The sequence below is a fragment of the Cryptomeria japonica genome, chromosome 4, assembly GCF_030272615.1.
Source record: "Cryptomeria japonica chromosome 4, Sugi_1.0, whole genome shotgun sequence".
Taxonomy (NCBI): Eukaryota; Viridiplantae; Streptophyta; class Pinopsida; order Cupressales; family Cupressaceae; genus Cryptomeria; species Cryptomeria japonica.
Genome location: NC_081408.1, coordinates 47488041 through 47509886, shown reverse-complemented (window position 1 = coordinate 47509886; position 21846 = coordinate 47488041). Strand labels below are relative to the sequence as shown.

General features: G+C 39.3%; 1 protein-coding gene across 2 annotated transcripts in view; it reads left to right on the top strand.

The window, feature by feature from the left end:
- LOC131056799 (bifunctional phosphatase IMPL2, chloroplastic) overlaps positions 1-21846 on the top strand; it is a 198859-nt gene that overhangs the window by 43344 nt on the left and 133669 nt on the right. For both annotated transcript variants that reach the window (XM_059219556.1, XM_057991069.2), the window contains exons 5-6: positions 124-248; positions 15786-15852. In XM_059219556.1, coding sequence (XP_059075539.1) covers positions 124-248; positions 15786-15852 — 192 coding nt within the window. The remainder of the gene's footprint in view (positions 1-123; positions 249-15785; positions 15853-21846) is intronic.

Below are 21846 nucleotides of genomic sequence, written 5' to 3'. Positions count from 1 at the left end.
TTTATTTTAAGTTTGGACTGGGGGTTTGCTTGTCTACTATCAATTGCATCTCTTTCAAAGCTGATACTATAAAACTTGAATTCCAGCACCTCATATTATAAATATAATGCTGTACTGTTACAGATTCTTGGAATTATTGATCAGCCTGTTTTACGTGAAAGATGGATTGGGAAGATTGGAGAAAAAAGTACATTCAATGGACAAGAGATTTCAACCCGCTCATGCAATTCTCTGGCTATGGCCTACATGTATGTTAATCTCATTCAGAGATCAATGCACGAATATCACAATCAAGGCATTTCTCACCTTCATGTAATGTATATGTGAAGAGTGGTGGGGTTGGAATATCTTGGTCTCATGTTTGTATATTATCAATTCTTTTTTGGCATTCTATTAAATGTCAAAACTTGAAATGGTTGTTGATCTTTAGGAGATGGTTACATGAAACTCTATTGAATTAATTTTTTTTTCCTTGAATGAGTGATTTCATATTTGCCATTTTGTCGGTAATATCCTTATAGCTGATTTTGAGATATACTTTGTTTGATCATTTTTAAAATTATGTACTTAAAAGAAAAAAATATTATTACAGGAATATGGCATGGTAAATATTGTGTATAGGGGAATTTGGAGTTTACGGGCTTTTTTCTTGGACTATATAAGGATTGTCAAATTATTAATCACCCCTCCTCTATTGTGGGATAAAGAAGGCCATTGTATATATATCGTTTCTACAATTAAGGTCCTTTTTAATTTTTCCATTGCACATATTTTCCCCCCTTTCTCTAGTTTTGTTTATTTTTATCACATGCCCGGTTTCTTTTTCCCTTTTAACTAAGTTACCGGTTCTTCCCCTTTTGGCCTGGGTTCGGGTTCTGGTTCTTGCCCGGTCCTGGTTCTCCCCGGGTTCTCCTTGGGTTCCTCTTGGGCCCTTCCCAAGTGGCCGGGTTCCCTGTGGGTCCTCCGACCCAGCCACCTGGGAAGGACCCGGGTGGAACCCAGGAGGACCCGCGTGAACCCAGGTTCGTGGTTTCCAAAAACCAGGGCCATGGGTCAAAAAGACAATAAAAAAGACTTTTTAAAATAGTTTTTTTATAATAAAACTCTAATTCACCCCTTTATGACTTTTTAAAAAAGACTTGAAACTTGAATATTATCTTTTTTGCAAATTATGAATATGATATTAGACTTTAGTTATTAGTTTACTGATTACATTTGTGATATATGAATATTTATTGGCATTGGCAATTAATAATTATGGATTTATGATTTATCATTTATCATTTATGTATGGAAAGTCACATTGTATATTTTATTTTTGTATGGATTGTATATATTGAACATATATATAATATATGGGTATATATATATAATTAAAAAATATATATATATATATATGTATGGACGAACCTGTACCCGTACCCAAGATTTTTTTTTTGTTGCCGAATCCGTACCCGAACCCGAACCGGAATCCAAACCCGAACCCGAACCGGTAACTTAGCCTTTTAAGGAGCACAATGTATATTGTTGAAACCTATATTGTGGAGCACACCATTGTTTTCCTCAGTGCGACATGCAAGAGACTCTCTATTCGGTCTGATATGTGACAACAATGGTATCATAGATGAATGTGATAAAAGTGAGTGTGTAAATGCACAGACATATAGTGTATGGATATCTTTTAATATCAAGATGGGAGAAATAAGGAAAAGCTGCATGCCCACCAAGAGGGAAACATAATCAAAGAGTAGCTTTTAACAAAGTCATCTGATCAATCATCTCTGATCAACTATCTAATATCAACATTTCACACAACCAAAATCTTTAAATTTTGCGGCTGATCACAGCAGCCAAGTAAAAGAGAGCTAAGATGCTGATGAGTATCAGCAACTGGGCCTTTCAAGGCTCAGCTTGGGTTGTAAACTTTTAATAGGAGCATTGCAGCTTTCTACAGCATCATTAAGAAGAGGAACACCTTCTCCAGGAGCAGCTTCCCATTCAGCAGTTTTTGCAAATTTAAACTTTTTCACCTGGAGTTAATTCTCTTTAGTAACTATTTCAGTAGTCAGGTACATTTTGTAATGTTTAAATTCGCTTCATAGCCTTTAAGGCATTCACATCTAACTGTACCATTACATGTTTTCTTCTTTCCCTATCTAATGCATTTTTCATTGTTAGCCAAGTAATGAGGGTTCTGTTTCCACTAGTTTCATTGAGCAAAGACATGTTTTGTCTACCAGAAGTTCTTAACTTAAAAAATGTTTATATGCCATGCTTTGCATCAGCAATTTTAATGATCAATCTACTTGAGTTTGAGGATTTATGTCAGCAGCAGTTACATTACCTGTATCTCCATCAATAGCACTAGCATATATTTACTTGCTGGCTTCAGATATTACTCTTAGCAAGTATTCATTCCTTCTAAGCAATGACACGTCTAGACAAGGTCCAGTTGCATCAGAACTGAGCATCAAATTTGGGATTTAATATTATTACTATTACCTTATTCAATCACCCAAAACTTCAACTTTGACCCATCTATCTTATGCTTACGCCAAAGAAGATATGAAACCTTATGCCTAGCAATCGAAGTAGATATTATTATCAAATGAAACGACAAACTTACTAAAATTTGTCTCTGAAGAAGACATCACAAATTTCCAGCCACAATCTATGATGTATAAATGCAAAACCTAGATAATTCTGCCTGTAACCAGCTAGGGTGGAATATTTTAACGTTGAAATTGATCTTCTCCAAAGGGTTTTCGTCCTCCAGAGGCCGAAATGAACCAAGTTTGATCCTCGAAACCACAAGGGTTTCAATCAGAAAAATATAGTTAACTTCGTAATACCAAATGGGCTCTCAAACCTCTTTTTGTAACCTTTTTTGGGAACTTTACAAAAAACATAATATAAAATTGCTTTATTAATTAAAGAAGCCTTATGTCTTTGAAGAGTGATTGAACTCATTATTCAATTATTTTTGGCACATAAAATCACTTTATCAACATCCCAATATTTGAAACTTTACATTCTCATTCCAACGAGCTATGACATAAGGTGGCCATTAAAATATTTTATTTAGAATAGCAACCTTAGTAAAATTAATTAACGTCTGACTCAATATTACACTTGAGTTGCAAAAGTGATAAAAAAGTATTAGAATTGAAAACTGATTGCATTCGAGTGATCTCGATGAAGAATAATGAGAATCAAAGCGGACTAGGTAATTCAATATAAATAGATACCCTTTCCAAGAATCTTGGAGAACACAACAAAAACTTTTAATTACATCGAAAAGCGTCATCTGAGTCCTCTAGACAGTTTGAGCTCATAGGTATCAAATAACCCCTCTGATAAGGCTGATGCCCACCCAAAAGCTCAATGCCAAGCATAATGCAAGAGAACTAAAAAGTGGGGACATTATAGTCCTTGCTTCCCAAAGATTGCTTGTCCTCAATATCAACAGACTAATCCAAATTGAAGCCAAATATGATTCCAAGTTCCCAAGGTAACCTAGGAGGTTTGTAGCTCCATCCACTCAAAGCATTGTCCTGCTGGATTGTTCACCACTACGGTGTCAAATTAGATTACAAAGTAAACATAATGGAAGTACATAGATATTATTCATGAAGTAATTCACAAAACATAACAAAATTCACATTATGGCCAGAATGATATATCTCTATTGTATCAGGTAAACTGGATGTACAATAGTAACTATTGCTGGGGTTCCCTTACAACATAGCATAAATACTACTTGACGGTTGGCGGAGATACCGAACGTCGCTAACTGCCCACTAGCTCCTACGGGAACATTACCCGGCCATTAACTAAACAAAACAAGTTTTATTCTTATGTCGGCGAATTACCGCCAACATCAAGCCCCCCAAAAAAGAAGTCATCTTCCAAGTGACAAAACAAAGTGGATTTTATCAATCTAGATACTACTAAGGACGAGGAGGGTGAGAAGACGTCCCTAGAGCAGTGGAGGATGCTAGGAATTACTGGTGAAGGTGCTGAAGCTGGTCCGTACAGAGCTGTAGGGCATGCTCGGCGACCAGCTGGCGCTCTTGGGCTATCTTCACCATATACACTGCCTCCATTAAGTTTTTGTCTTTCTGTTCCACTTGTCCCGTAAGTATTGCCATCCTATCCTCCAATTCCTTCACCTTGGCACTCTGCTCAACCACAAGGGTCTTCTTGTGCGCTACCGCCTCCTCCAGTTCAACTCATAGTTCCTTCTCAACAGCTGCAAGCTTTGCTCGTCGGTCCAGCTCCTTCTAAATGAGTGCCACCTTTGACTTGGCAACTTCTTGTTTTGCCTGAGCCCTATGCATTTGGAAAAAGATTTCTCAGAATGAACTTTCCATGCCTTGGAGTGTGGGCCCAAGTACCCCATGTCCCTGCATGATGTGTGTCTGGCACCAAGTCTCCACCATCTCCTGAGTCTTGGCCGTTGGCTAGCCATGGTGTATGAACTATTGTACAAACTCCTCCTGGCACCCAGTCATAAAATCTAGGAGCTTCTCTTCCTCAGGTACTGCACCTACATCCACCCGTAGGGCCAAGTCTGCAATCCCCCGTGCAATGTCTGCAAATCCATCCAACTTTATCAGCAACCTCCGAATGGACCCCTCAGGATCTTGTGGGTCTGGTCGAGAAACTCAAATGCGAGCGTCTGCATGATTCTACTTGGCTAGCCTCGACTCAACACCAATCATCCCACCTTGTCCTAGCTGGATGCTCGTATCCTCAATATCAATAACCGTGTTTGTATTTTCTTTCTCACTTTCCTCCTTGCTAGGAGGCTGCCCGACTTCTCCAGCCACTTCACCCGCGACCTGAACATCCGCCATTGTACGTGGTGAAGGGGGTGGGGCTGCATGCAGTGCCACATCAAATCTGCCTAGCCAGCTATCTAAGGATGTGTCAACATCCTTCTCTGGTCTCTCGCCTTCTGTCATAACAACCTCTCCCTTGGCCATAGGGATATCTCCTACTACACTCTCGATTGGCTCCTATAACACTCCTCCATCTGCAGGGGTCTCCTGGCGTCCCAATTCCTCGTTCGTAGGGGTCTCCTGGCGTACCTCTCCCTTAGCCATAGGGGGCTCTTGGCATACCACTCCCTCAGTTGTAGGGGTCTCGTGGTGTACGACTCCCTCAGACGTAGGGGTCTCTCCTACTCCCTCTAGTGCAAGTCTGACCTTTATGCATCCATTATTGTAATTCACAGTAATACATAGCAGCAGCTGATGAACACTGTGAATCTCAACTTACTTAGAACCTTCACCCCATGTTCAACACCAAGGAGATATAAGTTTGAGGCAAGAAAGAAAGCAGCTAGAATGGAATATTTTTTCTTATTCGACCCTTCCTAACTCTTATTTGTTGACCATTAACCACCTCAGCTATAGAGACTAAAAATTACCCCAAACTCCTTCAAGCTGCAGTTATTTGATACTCCAATCTAGTGTCCAGGTAAGGATAAAAATATGATTCCAACTCCATACCTTAGAAAGGCCAGCCACATCAACCCAAGGTAACTCACGTGAGCCTTCCTCTAGATGTATTCGCTGCTATAGTGACCACGTTCAGCAATTAACTCTAAACTTAAGCACCAATCCTTTTCACTTGATGGCTTGGGAAGGATTGATAGGAACAGCAATAAATAAATATCGAGCATGATATGCAAGATGTCTAGGAAAGGTGTGACCTCCTCCACTTTATCCCCATGCACAACCATAAATTTTCTCACTGGCTTCAGATATTACTCTTAGCAAGTATTCATTCCCTCCAAGCAATGCCACATCCGGGCAAGGTCCAGTCGCACCAGCATTGAGCATCAAATTTGGGATTCAATATTATTACCATTACGTTATTCATTCACACAAAACTTCAACTTTGACCCAACTATCTTATGCTTACGCCAAAGAAGATATGAAACTTGCTGTCCAGCAATAGAAGTAGATATTATTATGAAATGACATCACAAATTTACTGAAATTTGTCTTCAAAGAACACATCACAAATTTCTAATCACAATCGATTAAGTGCGAACGTCAAACTTGGGATGATTTGGCTTTTAACCAACTATGGTGGAATCTTTTACCACCAAAACTGATCTTCTCCAAAGGGTTTTTGGCCTCTAGAGGCTGAGATGAACCAAGTTCAATCTCTCAAACCACGAGGGTTTCATCAGAGAAAATAGAATAAACTTCACAATACGAGCTCTCAAACCCCTTTTTGTAACCTTTTCCTGTAACTTTATGGAAAACACAATATAAAATCACTTTATTAATTAAATAAGCCTTATGTCCCTGAAAAGTGATTTGATTCATTATTAAATTATTCTTGGCACATAAATTCACTTTATTAGCATTCCAAATATTAAAACTTTCCATTCTCATTCCAACAAGTTATTATACTAAGGTGCCTATTTATGTATTTTTTATGCACTATGCAACACAAAATAAAATACTAAGTATTCTATCCTCTCTTGAACAAAATCCTCCCAAGTGCTAAACTACGTGATCAAATGGGATGACTCCAAGGTTCTGAATGTTAGGTTTTGACGTGCTCTTGGATAGACTTGGTGTTATGATGTGATATTGCTGGAATCACAAGGTCGACTTACATTGAATCTTGAATGCTTGAATGTTGTTGGAACATGGAATTTACTTTACTTGAAAAAAAGGGAAAAAAGGATAAAGGGTTTAGAAAGCTATCTAAGCCTCTGAATGCAAGAATAATGGATGATTTTTGGTGAAACTCAACTAGACTTCGCTTTGCCATGCAAAGCAACAACTTCACAAAGTTTAGTGCGTAAGCGTATGATGTTCAAATCACCACCATAGACATAAATACCATCAAAGCAATGCATATCAATGAAGTAGTAATTGAAGTTAAGCTTTGGTTAAATGAGTTCAATTGACTACACAAGATACTTCACAATCATTGAAATACTAGTAGTATGACTATGAACATAATAATTCCACCATCGATCATTCACAAAGTTCTTTCATCCATCTAGTTATCACCATCTAATATGAAAATAAACGAGAAGTAGAGGCCGTGCAAATTGTTGAGTCAACATATGAAGTTCACCATATCTTCAATGAAATTTACATGCTTCTTGCAACAATGTCTTAACATCAATCTCTTTTTCTCCTACTCTACTCTAGCTATCTTTTACTTTCTACTAATTATCAACTGTTATTCTTTACAAATGAAGAAGTGGAGCCTTATATAGTGCTCTCATTACAATGAATGGCCAAGATCAAATTCACATCAATGGTCGAGATTGAAAGATGGAAACCCTAATTAAGGTTTGTTATGCCCATTACAAATTGTTTAATGCTTGACCAATGATAAAATTACATTGAGTGGGACACATGTCCATTGAATAATTGACCAATAGATGATGAGGGTAGTGTTGTCATTTTATGACACCCTTGGTCCATTAGTGAGAACCGATCAGATATATGTTTCCGTGGACCGGCGCGGCCCCAGTTGATCAGGCAAAGAAGAATCATGAAGTGTGAAGTGTTGCCTTGTCCGAAGGATGTTCCCCCCTTGGTCTTTTCTCCTTCCTCGGAATCCCGGAATCCCGAGGTTCTTTGCCCTTGTCTCTTTCCCTCTTCCTGCTCCAGAACTCTGGAACAATGAGGTTTCGAAGTTCTTTGCCTTAGCCATTTTCTTTCCTTCTCCGGAACTCCCCGGAACCCTGAGGTTCCGTAGTTCCCTTCCTTCCCTTAGCTTTTCTCCAGTTCTCCGGAATCCCAAGGTTCCGAAGTTCCTTCCCCTTTTTGCCTTCTCTCCCTAGTTCTTCCAGAACTTCGGAACCCCGAGGTTCCGAAGTTCCTTGTCCCTTTTTTCCTCCCCTCTTCGGAACTCTAGAACCCCGAGGTTCCCAAGTTCCTAGCCTTCCTTTCCTTCGCCTCTTCTCTTAGGCTTCTCCTTGCCCGGAACTCCAGAACCCCGAGGCTCCAAAGTTCCCCTTCTCTCTTTAGCCTTTCCCTTTCTTCTTTGGAACTTTGGAACCCTGAGGTTCCGAAGTTCCCTTTGCGCAGTTCCCCAGAACTTCGGAACCCCGAGGTCCTGAAGTTCCCTTCCCTTGGCTTTCCCGGAACCTCGGACCCCTCCTTCCCCTTCTTCCTTCTTCTCCCCGGAACTCCGGAACCCCGAGGTTCCGAAGTTCCTTCCCCTTTTGCTTTCTCTTTCTAGTTCCTCCGGAATTCCGGAACCCCGAGGTTCCGAAGATCCTTTCCTTCTCTTCTTCTCTCTATCCAGGAACTCCGGAACCCCGAGGTTCCTAAGTTCCTTGCTCCTTCCCTTGTCTTCCTCACTTCGGGAGTCCGAACTTCCAATGTCTCCGAGCTTCCTTCCGACTGACGACACTTCCGGATGGCGTGATCAGCATTTAAGGCTTTTAATGCTCCGACAGTTTTGGTGACTTGAGCACTTTCTTTTGTGGAGCCACAAGGGTGCATTAAATGTTTTTGGCAGGATTTCCATCAAAGGAGGTACGGGGCCATGCTTGGTGACTTATGTCATGTTTGACTTTGGAAGGTTAGTCAGTCCACCTTCCTCAGAGTTGCCTTTGGTGGTATGGCTAGGTTGCTTGCATGCACAAGCCAAGTGCATGTACTTCCCTGCACTTCTAGACTGACATGCAGTGGTCATGATCACCATTGTAACCCATTTTTTCTATATAAGGCTGTCATGCCTCATTGTAAAGGGTTCTCTCCCTGTTGGCTTGAGCTTTCTTATGCTCTTCTTTTCTCTTGAAGACTTGTAATATTTTTTGCATTTCTGCAATTGTAAGTTTGGCCTTTGGCCTTTGAATAAATTGAAGCTACCATTCTTGCCTTACTTTAACTTATGCATGCTGTGTATGAGTTGTTACCTCCATTATAAGTGTATGTTTGTGGTTTTCTTTCACATGTATGCTGTGTTAGCTTGTTTTTTGAGTGACTTATGGAGATACTTCTCCCCTCTTCACACTTAGCAAATTCTAACCTCCACACACGTATTGGGATCATTCAAACAATTGAAGTTTGTGCATCTCCTGGGCAATTCAATTGATTCCTTGTGTCATTTCGGGTGGGGAGAGGAACAATCTCTTCTTGGTGCATCACCTCCTTCTATTTCCAGCTATTCTCTCTTCCCTTTACCTCCGCAAGTTGTTAGGATAGATTTAGAAATCAGTTTTGAAGTGTTGGAGTTGGTTCAACACTTGCACGCAAATTGAGAAGGAAGCCGGCCTTCTCCGGAGATTCAACTCCCCCTTGCGCAAGGTCCCACACTTCGGGGTTGTTTCCATGTTTCACGAGGTTGCTGAGTTGATAGCTTAGCAAGGGTGCAAGCTTTTGTGATAACAGGTAGTTGCATCGATCTTTGTGCCCACACATGTGGTAGTTATATGCCTCGTTGGATGAGTTAGGTACAATGAACTTGGATGCCGCATCTTAGTATGATACAATTGGATAAATGATGATTGGGCACCATCTCAGCTAGCTGTACACCTTGCAACTTATCACAAGTTGTAGATGATTGATGCATATCTCTTGATACCAAAGTTGCATGCACACAGATACAGATACAAATACGGGTACGGTATCAGATATGGATATGGCTATTTTTGAAGACCCCCAATATGGATATGGCTGGATACGCCATTCATAAATAACACATACACATATATTTAACACTATTTTCTAAGTTATTAGAGGAGATTTTCATTACTTCAAAAGCAAAATGGACACATAGTTGCTACATAAATTATCATAAGTTGATTTAACAATTTACAATATGCAAAAATAATAGTTCCATTGGAAGATAACCCAAAAAATGGGTCACTGAAATAGAAAAACATTTCTTTTGTCTTTCTCATTTGGTGTAGGTTTTGTTTTTACCATTTGTTTTTAAATGCATGAATGAAGTTTTTTAAAATTAAATTGAGGAATATTTATGTCAAATTTTAAAAAATAAATCACACGACATCCAACATGGTTAGAAAATCAAGGTTTTTTGGGCACATGTGGGTACAATATCTGATGTGTATCTAGGCCATATCGGATATGTATTTGTTTGAAATACGGGGATGCGTGCACCCAGGGAGGGACAAAGGAGTTTTCGGCTTCTCTGCTTGATACTCAACATTTCCAAGCATTTGCCGTGATGAATGTGATTAAGTTAGGAGATATTCCTACTTGCCTCATCTTCTAACTTTGATTAACTCTTCAGGAACTGTCTCCTGTCTTGATCACCTTTGCCTCATCTTACTCTGCATGCATGAGGAAATCTCTTGATGTACCGGCATTGATTCTTGGATTTTTGGAGGAAATTCGAGATTGTGAAAGTTTTCTTCTTTTAGCATGTGCACTCTCATGCTGAATCTTGTGCTTCCTTGAACTTGGAACACCTCCTTCCATTCAACGACGCTGTTGAGGGTGTTAATCATTGCTTATGCAAGGGATGAGGTTATGATGCCTCCCTCTAGCAAGGTTACAATGTTTCTTGTCTTTGCTTTGAGCATGCTGATGTTGATGCGTGAGTCCTCCACACCCTAACAAATTTGATGTCGTGAAGCAACTTATCTTGGATACTTAATTAATCTTCCTAATGCTGCAAAGCCTTCTTTGTCATCTCATGTCCTTAGGTTTGAACACCATGAGCTGATCCCTTGCACATCCCTATCTCTTGATGGAGTTCCTTCTTCTTTGATTCCAAAACCTGAAAAGCAAACACACCTTGATCAAGACATAGAAGAGAAAAACTTTGATCTTTAAACCAGAAATGAATTCCCTTTGTTTAATCTTTGGTTTTCACATTTCAAGGTCTGATTCTAAAATCTGATTTGTCATCTTTTCAATCTAAGACTCCACTTTATGTCTGAATTTTATTGACTTTGTCTACTGCTCTGTTTGATAAATCAAATATGGGAAATGATAATATACATGACAACGCATTCCAAACACAACAATAAAATATATCTTTGTTCGCACATGAAATTATTACAGAGGAGAAGACTAGAGATGGTCGGCTAAGGATTACAATAGATCTGCCTATACCGTACTCCCTTCCTTGGCCAAGGATATAATTTTATGCTGACTACATCATCCCCCCCAAAAGACAAAGTTGTCTTCCAGATGACACGTAAACATCAAGTAATATTCAGAAAGATTAATGACAGACAATGACTTGGATTGGACGACCCCAATTTGTAGTGTACTTGCCAAATCAAATGGGGGTTTGGGGGCAGCACCCCCAATGGGGTGAAGGGGCAATGCCCCTCATGGGTAGTTAATCTATTGTATCGCTAGGTGATGGGTCATTCAATAAAGGAGTGTCCACATAATTTGAAGACTAGAAGTACGCAAGTACTCCTCACACAGGGAGAGTCTAGCCCATCGAAACTGTGATGTCCCCTTCTAGCTAGTCATCAGTATCAGGTAGATTAGCCTATCATTTAGACCCTCGTAGGCTAATGAGTGTGGACAGAGGGTCTGTTGAGGCAGATATTTGGTCAACAAAGGTTCACATCTTCTCCAGTATTCGGTATGTTCAGTTTTGACGTTCGTTTGGCTTCATTTGGGCCTTGTTTGCTATACATACTATTTATAGTAAGTCGGAGGTTTATCGAGAAGGACCCTTTCTATTTTTAGCAGAGCATCTGGACATATGGTGATTAGCAATGTTGACCCCCATTTCAGACGGTATAGCAAAATAATGAGTATTTTGGGAGATACTAATATTTAATTGGCCTAAGTGATAATTATTTAATTAAAAGGTTATATTATTAAGTTATAACTCAACTTAATAATTGAGGGTCAAGTCATCATCAAAAAGGGGTCCATTATTACAATTAAGTATGGGGTCCAACATTAATGAAAAATTAAAAGGTTTTCCTAAGTTCGATGCAATATTATTATAAATTGTTATTAAATGGCTTTTTGAGCAAAATCGAACTTCATGAAGAACATAAGGACTTCTCAAGAGGAAATCGATTCATTATGTGATTGCCATTTTACTTGTATGACATTGGAGAGCATTGGGATTTGGAGGAGACAAGGGCTTCTGCAAATTTTAGAGATTTAGACATTGGAGGACGTGCATTCTTCTTTGTCGGAGCTGCCTGAGGTTGTGAAAGACCAGCCGAGGATAGCTTGCAGGGTTGGCTTCAACCATAAGTCATCATTGTACTAATTGGACAAGGGTTTCAAGGTGAATTGAAGGAGTTTATGAGCAGATTAGAGAGCAGATTTTGATCATTAAAATTCAAAGTATTTCTATCCATGGCAGGCCGTACATCAATAGGCACCACAGCCGTACCCTTTTGCACTATTTTTGATTCGATTCAAGGAAGGAGGCTTCTTAAAAATATCATTTTTTGGGCTAAGAAGAATTGGCCAGCATTGGAGAAGATAGCCGTACCTTTTTGGGAGTTTAATCCTTCGTAATTGCACAATAAAGAAGGATCTATCGGTTTTAGGGGTTGCTTTTTAGCACAAAATTGAATCAGCAGTTGTTAATCTCCTCATTCGGGTATGCATGCTTATGTAAAGGTTTCATAATTCAAGGAATAGTGAAGATATTTGATTGCAGCTGTCATTTCCTATAGGAATCTTAGATTATTCAGTTTGTAAGATTATTTTAGTTTATATATATTTTCTTTTTAGGATAAACCCTCGCAAAACACAAAAAAATTACAAAACTTCAAAACCAAAACAAAAAAATGCCAGTATCAGCAGGGTTCTTTACATAAACCACAAAATGTATCACCTGGCAACATTGAAAATCAATGACGGTGAAACCAAATATAATAAGACTCCAAAGGACATCCTATCATACAATGTCGACAATGTAATGAATGGGGACACTTTGCGAGAGACTGCTAGAATAAGAAAGACAACATACAACTATTGTGCAAATGGTGTGGACTCGGGAATCATGAAGACATCGACTGCTTGAAGCAAAAGGGTCTTAATATGCTAGATGTAGAGGAACAAGACGAGGTGGTTTTGCCAATCACAAGAGCACAGACGAAGGAGGCGATGTACTCGAATGCTTGTACGGAGAAGGAACAACTCCAAGAAGCTAGAGCTGAAGTAGAACAAGTGCTGCCGAAGGAATGAGTAACCTCCAATGGAACTGCATGTATGTCATTGTAGGAGTTAGAGAAGAACATAGTTCGACAGGTGCTACAAACAACCATACCCATCAAGGTGGCTGACCTTCAAAATATGTCACAACTGAGAATGGCAATTGCCAACACAATTAGTGATGACATAGTCATCCGGAAACAATGTAAGCCACAAGAGGAGGAACTAACGGGAAAACCACCACTCGAAGGGAATGAGGCCAGTGATCTAATGTTGTTGACAGTGAGCATCGGGAGGAAGTTGACTGTTGTCAAGATGGAAATGATGGGCCAAAAGTTGGCAAACACCATCGTTGACCGGGGCTCATGGGTTAAATGTGTTGTTGGAGGACACTTGGAAATGTCTGGGAAAGCCGACACTTCAGTCGCCAACCTTCCACTTAGTAGGTGCTGACCAACATGGCATCAAGCCATTGGGAACATTAATGGCACAAAAAGTAATGATTGGGACACAACAATTTTTCTTGGACTTTGTAGTCATACTGTTGCAAAAGAAGGCATACAACGCACTCCTTAGAAGGGGATGGTTGATTACAGCCAAGGCAAATCACAATTGGAAGTAGAACACACTCTCCATAGAGAGTCAAGGAAGGAAGTACGCCATCGATCTGAGGAATCTGGTGGAGAGTGAAGAATTGGCATCTTCAGACTCAGAGTCCGAAGACGAAGAGTGGAGTATGAAGGAAGGAAGGAAGTGGATGGAACTGAATGACGAAGGGGTACTAGAATTGGAAGATTGCTTGGAGGATGAAACGAGTTCCTTGAATGGATTATTCCACTGGCAAATGGAGGACTACGAGGTATGTTCGCCAACATGTAATTTTCTTGAAGCTACAACTCTCGGTGATGAGAGTATGAAGAGTAGAATATGTAATGTGGAGTGTACAGATTGTTGTCAAGGAAAATCAACATCATAGGAACTTTACGGGAAAAATTATAAGAAGATCAACTATCATACTCCCAACTTCCTCGTACGATAGTTTTAGGTTGCACCCATATGATAGTTTCATTTTGCACCTGTACGACATTGTGTATGATAGTCTCATCTTGCACCTGTACGAACTCCCTACTATTTTGTACAACGACACTTTGTTTCATTCCACATTGTATGGTGGTGGCATGCAACTATACAGACACGTCCATTGAATTCCGTATGGCTTCATTGGTATTGTTTCCATGTAGCATGGTGTTCATTTCCATACAGAGCAAGTTGTTCCCAAACCCGTAAGACAGATTAGCATCTTGGCTCCTTGGCATCTACACGTATAGCATACACTTGGCATCTGTCTCGTACGGTATAACTATTTCGTACGACATTCATCATGTACAACATTTTTTGTATGACGACTTGAGCTCACACATCAGTCCATACTTTTGTTGTATGACGTACAACTCTCTTCACATCGATCTTTGTCTTCACTGTACGATGTACGGATTGCACGGCTTGAGCTTACACATCAGTTTGTACTTCCTTTGTATGCGCTCTCTTCATAGCAATCTTTGTCTTCACCGTATGGTGTTGCACGATGGAATTCAATTTTGGCGTACGGTTTACAGACCCTCCCAACCCGCAAATGGACCTTGGTAACATCCTTTATTGTACAACGTGCGACAGACCACATGTACGATATTCGTCAACTCTACTGTACGACATCCATACTAGATGCCTTGTATGCTGCTCTTCAACTCTATCGTATGGCGTACGGAAGCACTCAGCAGCATGACCATCAGTTTTGGTGTATGGTTTACGGAGGACAATTTTGGTTTTGTCGTATGGTGTTTGGCAGCCCTGCATCAAGCAGTCTGTAAGAGTAAGGGGTCTGGTACATTGTGTGAGTCACTTGGCAGCAGCACAACGATACCTTGGTAGGAGTGTAGTGTGGTTAGGCCATTGGGTGTGGCAGCTACAACATCATAAGTTCAGTTCTCTAAGGCATCCACAGCTTCTACATCATAATTTTGACATGAAACCTCCATTTTCTGGCTTCATCAACAATGTTTTTGGCATCTTAAAAAATCACAAAAATCATGTGTGCCTTGGAGTTCCATGTGGTTTTGAAGGTCTTAATGTGCGCGATGGAGTTCCGTGGGATTGTAAGAAATTATAAGATATTTGGCAATCTTTTAATATGATTGCAATGGTTAAATTTGAGTTTCATTATTTATAGGTAACTGCAATATCCCTAAAAGGGTTTGTTGAATTGGTAAAGATAAAACATCAAATAACAATCTTTATGACGAGGGACCTCTAGTTGCTCCCATTGGTTTGGCTTACATTGGAGCAGGATCATATTCATTAATCTTGGTTCTCTAATGCATAAGTGCTCTATTTTTATGTAATAGAAATAATTTGTAATTGTCTATCATATCTGAAGAGTAGGCTTCCAGTTGTTTAGATGCTGGTCATTTATGATTTTTTTGAGCCGTGTTTCGTGATTGATATATATGGGGAAGTAAGTTCAAGAGATCAAACACAATCTCTCATCCCTTTGACAATTCTTGTAGTTTTTGCTTTGCTAATGTGCCTTGTATAATGATGAAATCTGAGAATTGGCTGTAGATTCTATATGAATATGTACGGTTTTGAATTTCCATTATTTCTTTTGTTTTCTTGCAGGTATACTACAAGTCCTCATCTATTTAATGGGAAAGCTGAAGAAGCATTTGTACGTGTCAGAAACAAGGTCATAAGCAATGCTTCCCATCTATTATAATGCTGAAACTGTACTTATATCTGCTGATCTTTTCGTTTTTGTTTACTATTTCTTCAGGGCTTAAAGCTACTGTATTCTTATGGTGGTGCTGGTACCTGTTATAGCAACATATGTTTTTTTTGTGCTTACTTTCATTTAGAGAATGTACCTATGCCTTAAAATTATCCTAAACTCAGAGGAAATGTATCTGGTTGGTCAAAGATATCAACACTATTAGGCATGTGGTTATTATTTATTTTTATTCTCCGTTTTCAACAAATCCTATGAGTTTTGGACAGTGGATGTGATGTCCCCATCTTAGTCAAGCGAACCTTTAATCCCCATCTTAGTTAAGCTAACCTTTAATAAGTATATGTTCAGGGGTGGGAGTCCTGAATCTGTAAGTAGTTATAGTTTAGGAATAAAGATTAGAAACTGTGAAGTCTTATAAATAAGACAGTAGTTTTCTTATCCATTAGAACAAAATAAAGGCAAGAAGAATAACAACATCAAATACTTTGATGGACACAAGTATTAGATCAAAGAATCATGCAAGGGAAGAGAAGTGGTAGTCATACCTCCGATTAGAAGAGCTTCAGTGATAGGTCTTGTACACCTACAATAGAATAGTTAGCATCATATCGTAAATAATAAAGACTTGCAAGCATCCAAGGTGTTCGAAGTTGATCTTCCATCAAAAAGGTTTTCAAAAATATTCAACACAGATGTTGAGCATAATGACATCAATCCTTCTTACACATATTATCACAATACTCCCATTACACGCATTGATCAAATAGGATCAACATATGCAATAATAGAATTGGAATCAGTTCAACATTATCATCAAGACAACATGAAGATGGTACACATTGAAATAGCAAAGGATAACCACATGTATATGTCCATGATGTTTCCCCAACAGATTTGTATTGAAGATGATGAAAAGATAACTCAAACTCTGTAATACATCTGACCACAAGACAATAAGCACAATAATCGGATCAAGGACATAACATCAGCATGTTAATTCCGCGTTACCAAGGGACCTCCAGCCCAAGCATCCACATAGCATCAATGATAGATAATTGCAGATTGCCACCCATACCCATCATTCCAAGATGGTCAAAGTATGAAGGGACCAATTGGATTAATACGACAGATAAAAAATATAATAGAATGTTCAATATCGTTCGATTTATCAAGGATACCAATCAAACTAAGGATAAGCATCAAACTCAATCTTGAGGATAGTAAAACAATTATTATTCCTTGATTAATCTCCAATGATTAACAAGATGAAAGGATTCGGTTATGCATAAACAAATATTAAGGAATCACATCATTAATTTGGTTAGAATATGAAAAGACACAATTAAGAGGAGGGAGATGTTGTGACCTTTCAAGCCTTTTAAGGAACCATTGGCGACCTGTTTTTGAATAAATCTCCTTAAACTCTCAGCCATGAATGTTTCGGGGATGGGAATGCGGGGATGGCAGGGGACGTGTTTGCAAGACATCCCCTACATGGCCATTTTTAGGGGATGCCAGGGGACGACGATGTACAAATATGTGTGTGTGAATTTTTCAAAATATATTAATATATTCTAGAAAGAGAGGGAAAGAGAGAGATATGCCAATAACTAATAACAAGAATATCATTTGTAAATAAATCTTGAGGGTAGTAGTACAACAACATAATAAATTTCAATAAAGCAATATAACACTAGTCTCAAACATCAAAAAACCATGGTCTATCAATATCCAAAAGTCTCAAACATGTATCCGGAAGTCTCAAACATCAAAATACAATAGTCTATGAAGCTAAGCCTCATTCGAGCTATCAATATGCAAAGACTTAGGACCATCTGAGTCATCATCATCCTCTAGCAAAAGTGGATCATCCAATGGTAGCTTAACCAATCTTGGTTGTTGGGTTAGTGTTTTGTTTGGTTTTAACTCTTTATGTCATTTTAGGGTTCCTTTGTCGTTTAGAATTGCTTGTGGACCCCCCATAGACCAATGGAAGCAAAGAAAAAAAAACAACTATTTTTTCGGTTTTTGTAAGTTTCGAATCATTCCCAACCGCAAGGGATGACTAGCCTTTTTGGGGATGGGGATACCAAGGGGATGTCCCCTTGCCATCTCAGGGATGGCGAAATGTCCGCAAATGGTTGGGGACGTGTTGATGTGTGTTTTAGGCACATAACATTATAGAATAAAATACCAAAGGTAATTTACCCTCTCTTGAACAAAATCACCTTAGATGCTAAGAATGAGATCAACTAAAATGATGCCAAGGTTTCTACATGTCAGGTCTTGACGAGTGGGTAACTCAATGGTCGATGTGAATTGCTGTGTTCACTTGGGGACTTACACAAATGATTGGATTATCATGAAGATGCGGAATAGGTGTGCTAACAACTTTAGATTTATCAATATGGCTCTGGATTTACTTCTTACTAAAAAAAGGGCAAAAGGAATAGGGTTCAGGAAATCTATTCTAAGCTTAGGAATGTAGGAAATGATGAACAAATCTAGTGGAATCAAACTAGGCAAGGTCTCACAAACAGGTATTGACACAAGCTTAGTGCCAATCGTCTAAGGTATACTTAAAGATTTTCAAGCTATCACCATCAAACGTTGACACCATCCAAGTTGATGCTTGTCAAGGGACGCGTAATAGTTGAAGTTAAGCTTACTTAAATTTCTAGTTGACCACACAAGGTGCACTTACCAGCGGCAAGAAGCTAGTGGTATGGATTAAGGATTCCACACAAATAAATTCAACAAATCTTTCACTCAATCTAACATACATGAAAATAAATTCTAATCTAAAATTCAAATCTAACTTGGAGGAATTGAGAACTATGAATGCAAAGACAACACTTGAAGAGCAAAATCACCAACATTTGAACAATGATTGTGATTTAAATAGCTGCAACATATACCAACAATTCTAAAAAAACTCTCCCTTACAAATGAGAGACAAGGAGGCATATATAGTCTCTTACAAAATGGATGGCCAAGATTGATCCAAGATCAACGACCGAGATCATGCCAACAAAACCCTAGAATTGCTCTAATTAGGGTTTACATAAAAATGGTGCCACTGACATATGGCCCAATAAAAAGATACCTAGTCATCAAATAGGGAATCTTCTAGAAGATTCCTCCCTGCATCTCTCTCTCTCTCTCCTAGCATACTCCAAGAATCTAGCCAATATTGAATCTAACTCCATGGAAATGCTAGGCAAGGTATCCTGCTGTAAATCATTCACGTCCAGTGTTCTCCCAATCTGGCATGAGCTTCTGCGAACTATGAACATGAATCAACAAAGAGACCAAGTTGTCTATCTGATTCTTCTTCAAAGAGTCTAACTGGCAAAAATACATAAATTTCATCTTGTCTCTTAATTCGGCTAAGTGTAAACCACTAGCATCACTAACATCAACACCCAATAATTCGTCAATTGAGGCAAGGATCTTCATCGTCCTGAATCAATCCTTCCATCTCCATACAACTCGACTGGGTGTTCTCATAAGTTGATCTCTTCACGGCTAATGAACAATACCAGCCACGGAAATCGTATCTGTCTCCACTGTGCACAATGTTCTCGCTAACCAAGGTGGAATTAGGAATCTTCTTCAAAACCTGGAGGCGTGGAATAGTCTTCTCTTGAATAGGCCGGAATTCTTCCCAAACTCCCTCCAAATACTGGATTCTAAATGTGAGCCCTGTTGTCCTATCATACGCATGCACAAACTGAGTAAGGAAATCATCTGCCTGCTTTCTTAAATTCTCAATCCACTTTTCCACATCCGAGAGTGTATCTCTTGCTGCCTCATAGTGTGAATGCATTCCATGGTCAATTGCAATAGGGGACATAAGGGTGGGATGTTCATGCCTTATCCCTGCAATATACTCTCTAAGTCTGATATTCTCTTCTCTGTACCTTTCTTTCTTCGCAATCTCTCTGTCTAACCTTGCATCGATTGCCTTGAGGTTTTCACCAACCTCCTGAAATTCTTGCTTTCTGGATGTACAACCAGGGCAACTGAAGTGATCTGGAAATCCATATGAGTAGCAATGTCCGCTATCACACCTGCAATAGGAACAACAATCTGCCCAATCGGCATTCCTGTCTCATCTCTAGCTATGTGCGACAAAATCTCCGCTCTCTTGGGTTCTTTCTCCTCAACACTCCTAGCTAGGTAATCATCAATGTCGTCAATAGGCTGTACTTCTATCATTTGTTACTTTTCTCCATACTTCTCATCAGCCATTCAGGAATAGCGGCCATCTCCATACCACCATCGAGATACATTTCTCGATCAAGTCCTCTCAATGCCGAGATAACATCATCATCATCAGGATTAGTCCTGGTCCAATCGTATACCTCATTTCTCAAACTAACTTCCAAAAGGACAGTAGGGGATCCGGGCTGATCATCATTCTCATTCGGAGGTGCAGATGTTGCTGTGGCATGTAACTCTTGAATATTCCCTGGTAGTATCACTGTGTTGGAACATTGCCGAGTCTCCTTGTTCTGCTCTGTTACTTCGAATACTTTGATTGAAGAGACACTGAGAGGTGGTGAAGGAATGATAGTCTTTTGTTTCTTCTTTACCTCCTCAATCTTCTTCCCTCTGGCTTTGATTTCTCCTGGCGTGTTCTGTAATGTCCCCTTCTCAGGCGTAATGTTTCAGTTGACCGATGGCCTATTTCGGAGACCCGTTGGCTACTCAATGGGTGAAATTAGGGTTTCCAATTTTGGAGTTTGTTGTTGCTCGTGAATTAGAGTTTGGATCGCGGATTCTTTTTGGGTTTTCAAAGGGCTTCGCAGTGGTATGTCCGGCTTTGTGTTCCGAGCACTTTTTGGAATTTACTATTTTTAGTAAATTCTATTTCTTGCAGTGGTCCTGATTATTTCGACACAGTTGGTTCTCTTCTTCAGTTGGTTCAGTTGGCTTTTTCACTTTTGGCCTTGGGATGTTTTTGGAGAGATAAGTTCATTTCATTTAAATAATGTTATGTTTTAATGTTATACTTTAAAGTTGACCCCTTGGCCTAGCTTCATCACTTCAAGTTGTTTTAAAAGGTGGTCTTCAAGGGTGGACGCATCATGGAAGGGATTTAATATTTCCTAAGGTCTAAAATCTTGCTTATGAAGTGCCAACTTTATGAAGAGAAGTGAAATAAAATAAAGGTTAATTAAGCTTTTAAAAGTGGCGCCATCTCTTGGAGGAAAATTCAAATGTGAAATTAGGGTGCACTTTATAGAAGCCTCTAAAGATCCCTTGTTAATCTTATAAATGGAGGCCTCTTCCCTTCATTTGGCATCTTATGTCTATTGTAATGTTACTCTGCTGGAATGGTATTGGGGTTGCTTCGAGAAATGAATGCCTCCTAGCCTTGGCATTGCTTCTTGCTCGAAAGATAGCAACTAGTGGTGATTTAGTGTAGTTGTGAGAGTTTGTAGTGGGGATTGCATTGTAGCTTGAGTTGTGCTTGAAGTTCAGTTATTTGCATTTCATTTCATTTTCGGGAGTCGCAGTTAGCAGGGCAGATTTGTAGTTTCACTCATATATTTCAAAATAAAAACATATTCATTCTGGGTATTGCATATTTCCTCTTGTTTTGGCTGGGCGCTCCCTTGTGCAAATTTGTAGATTCTAATATGAAGTGTTTTATGTTATAGAGAAGAATCGCCATTCCTGCCTGGCGTCACTGCTGAGAATTGCCTTGGGGTTCGTGATAAATAATCTGTTGGGTTAATGTCTGATTTCTTGGTATTGGTTGGGTCGCTTCCTTCATAGGAAGCCATTGCTTTTGGTTTTGGTTCATTCGGACTAGTATTGAGAGAGTAATGAGCATTTTAGTGATTCCATGTGTTTTTGATTAAGCATTTCACGTGCAGGTCTGTCATAAATCAGAATATTAAGATTGATCCTTGAGTAGAATTTCTTGGACTTATCATTTTT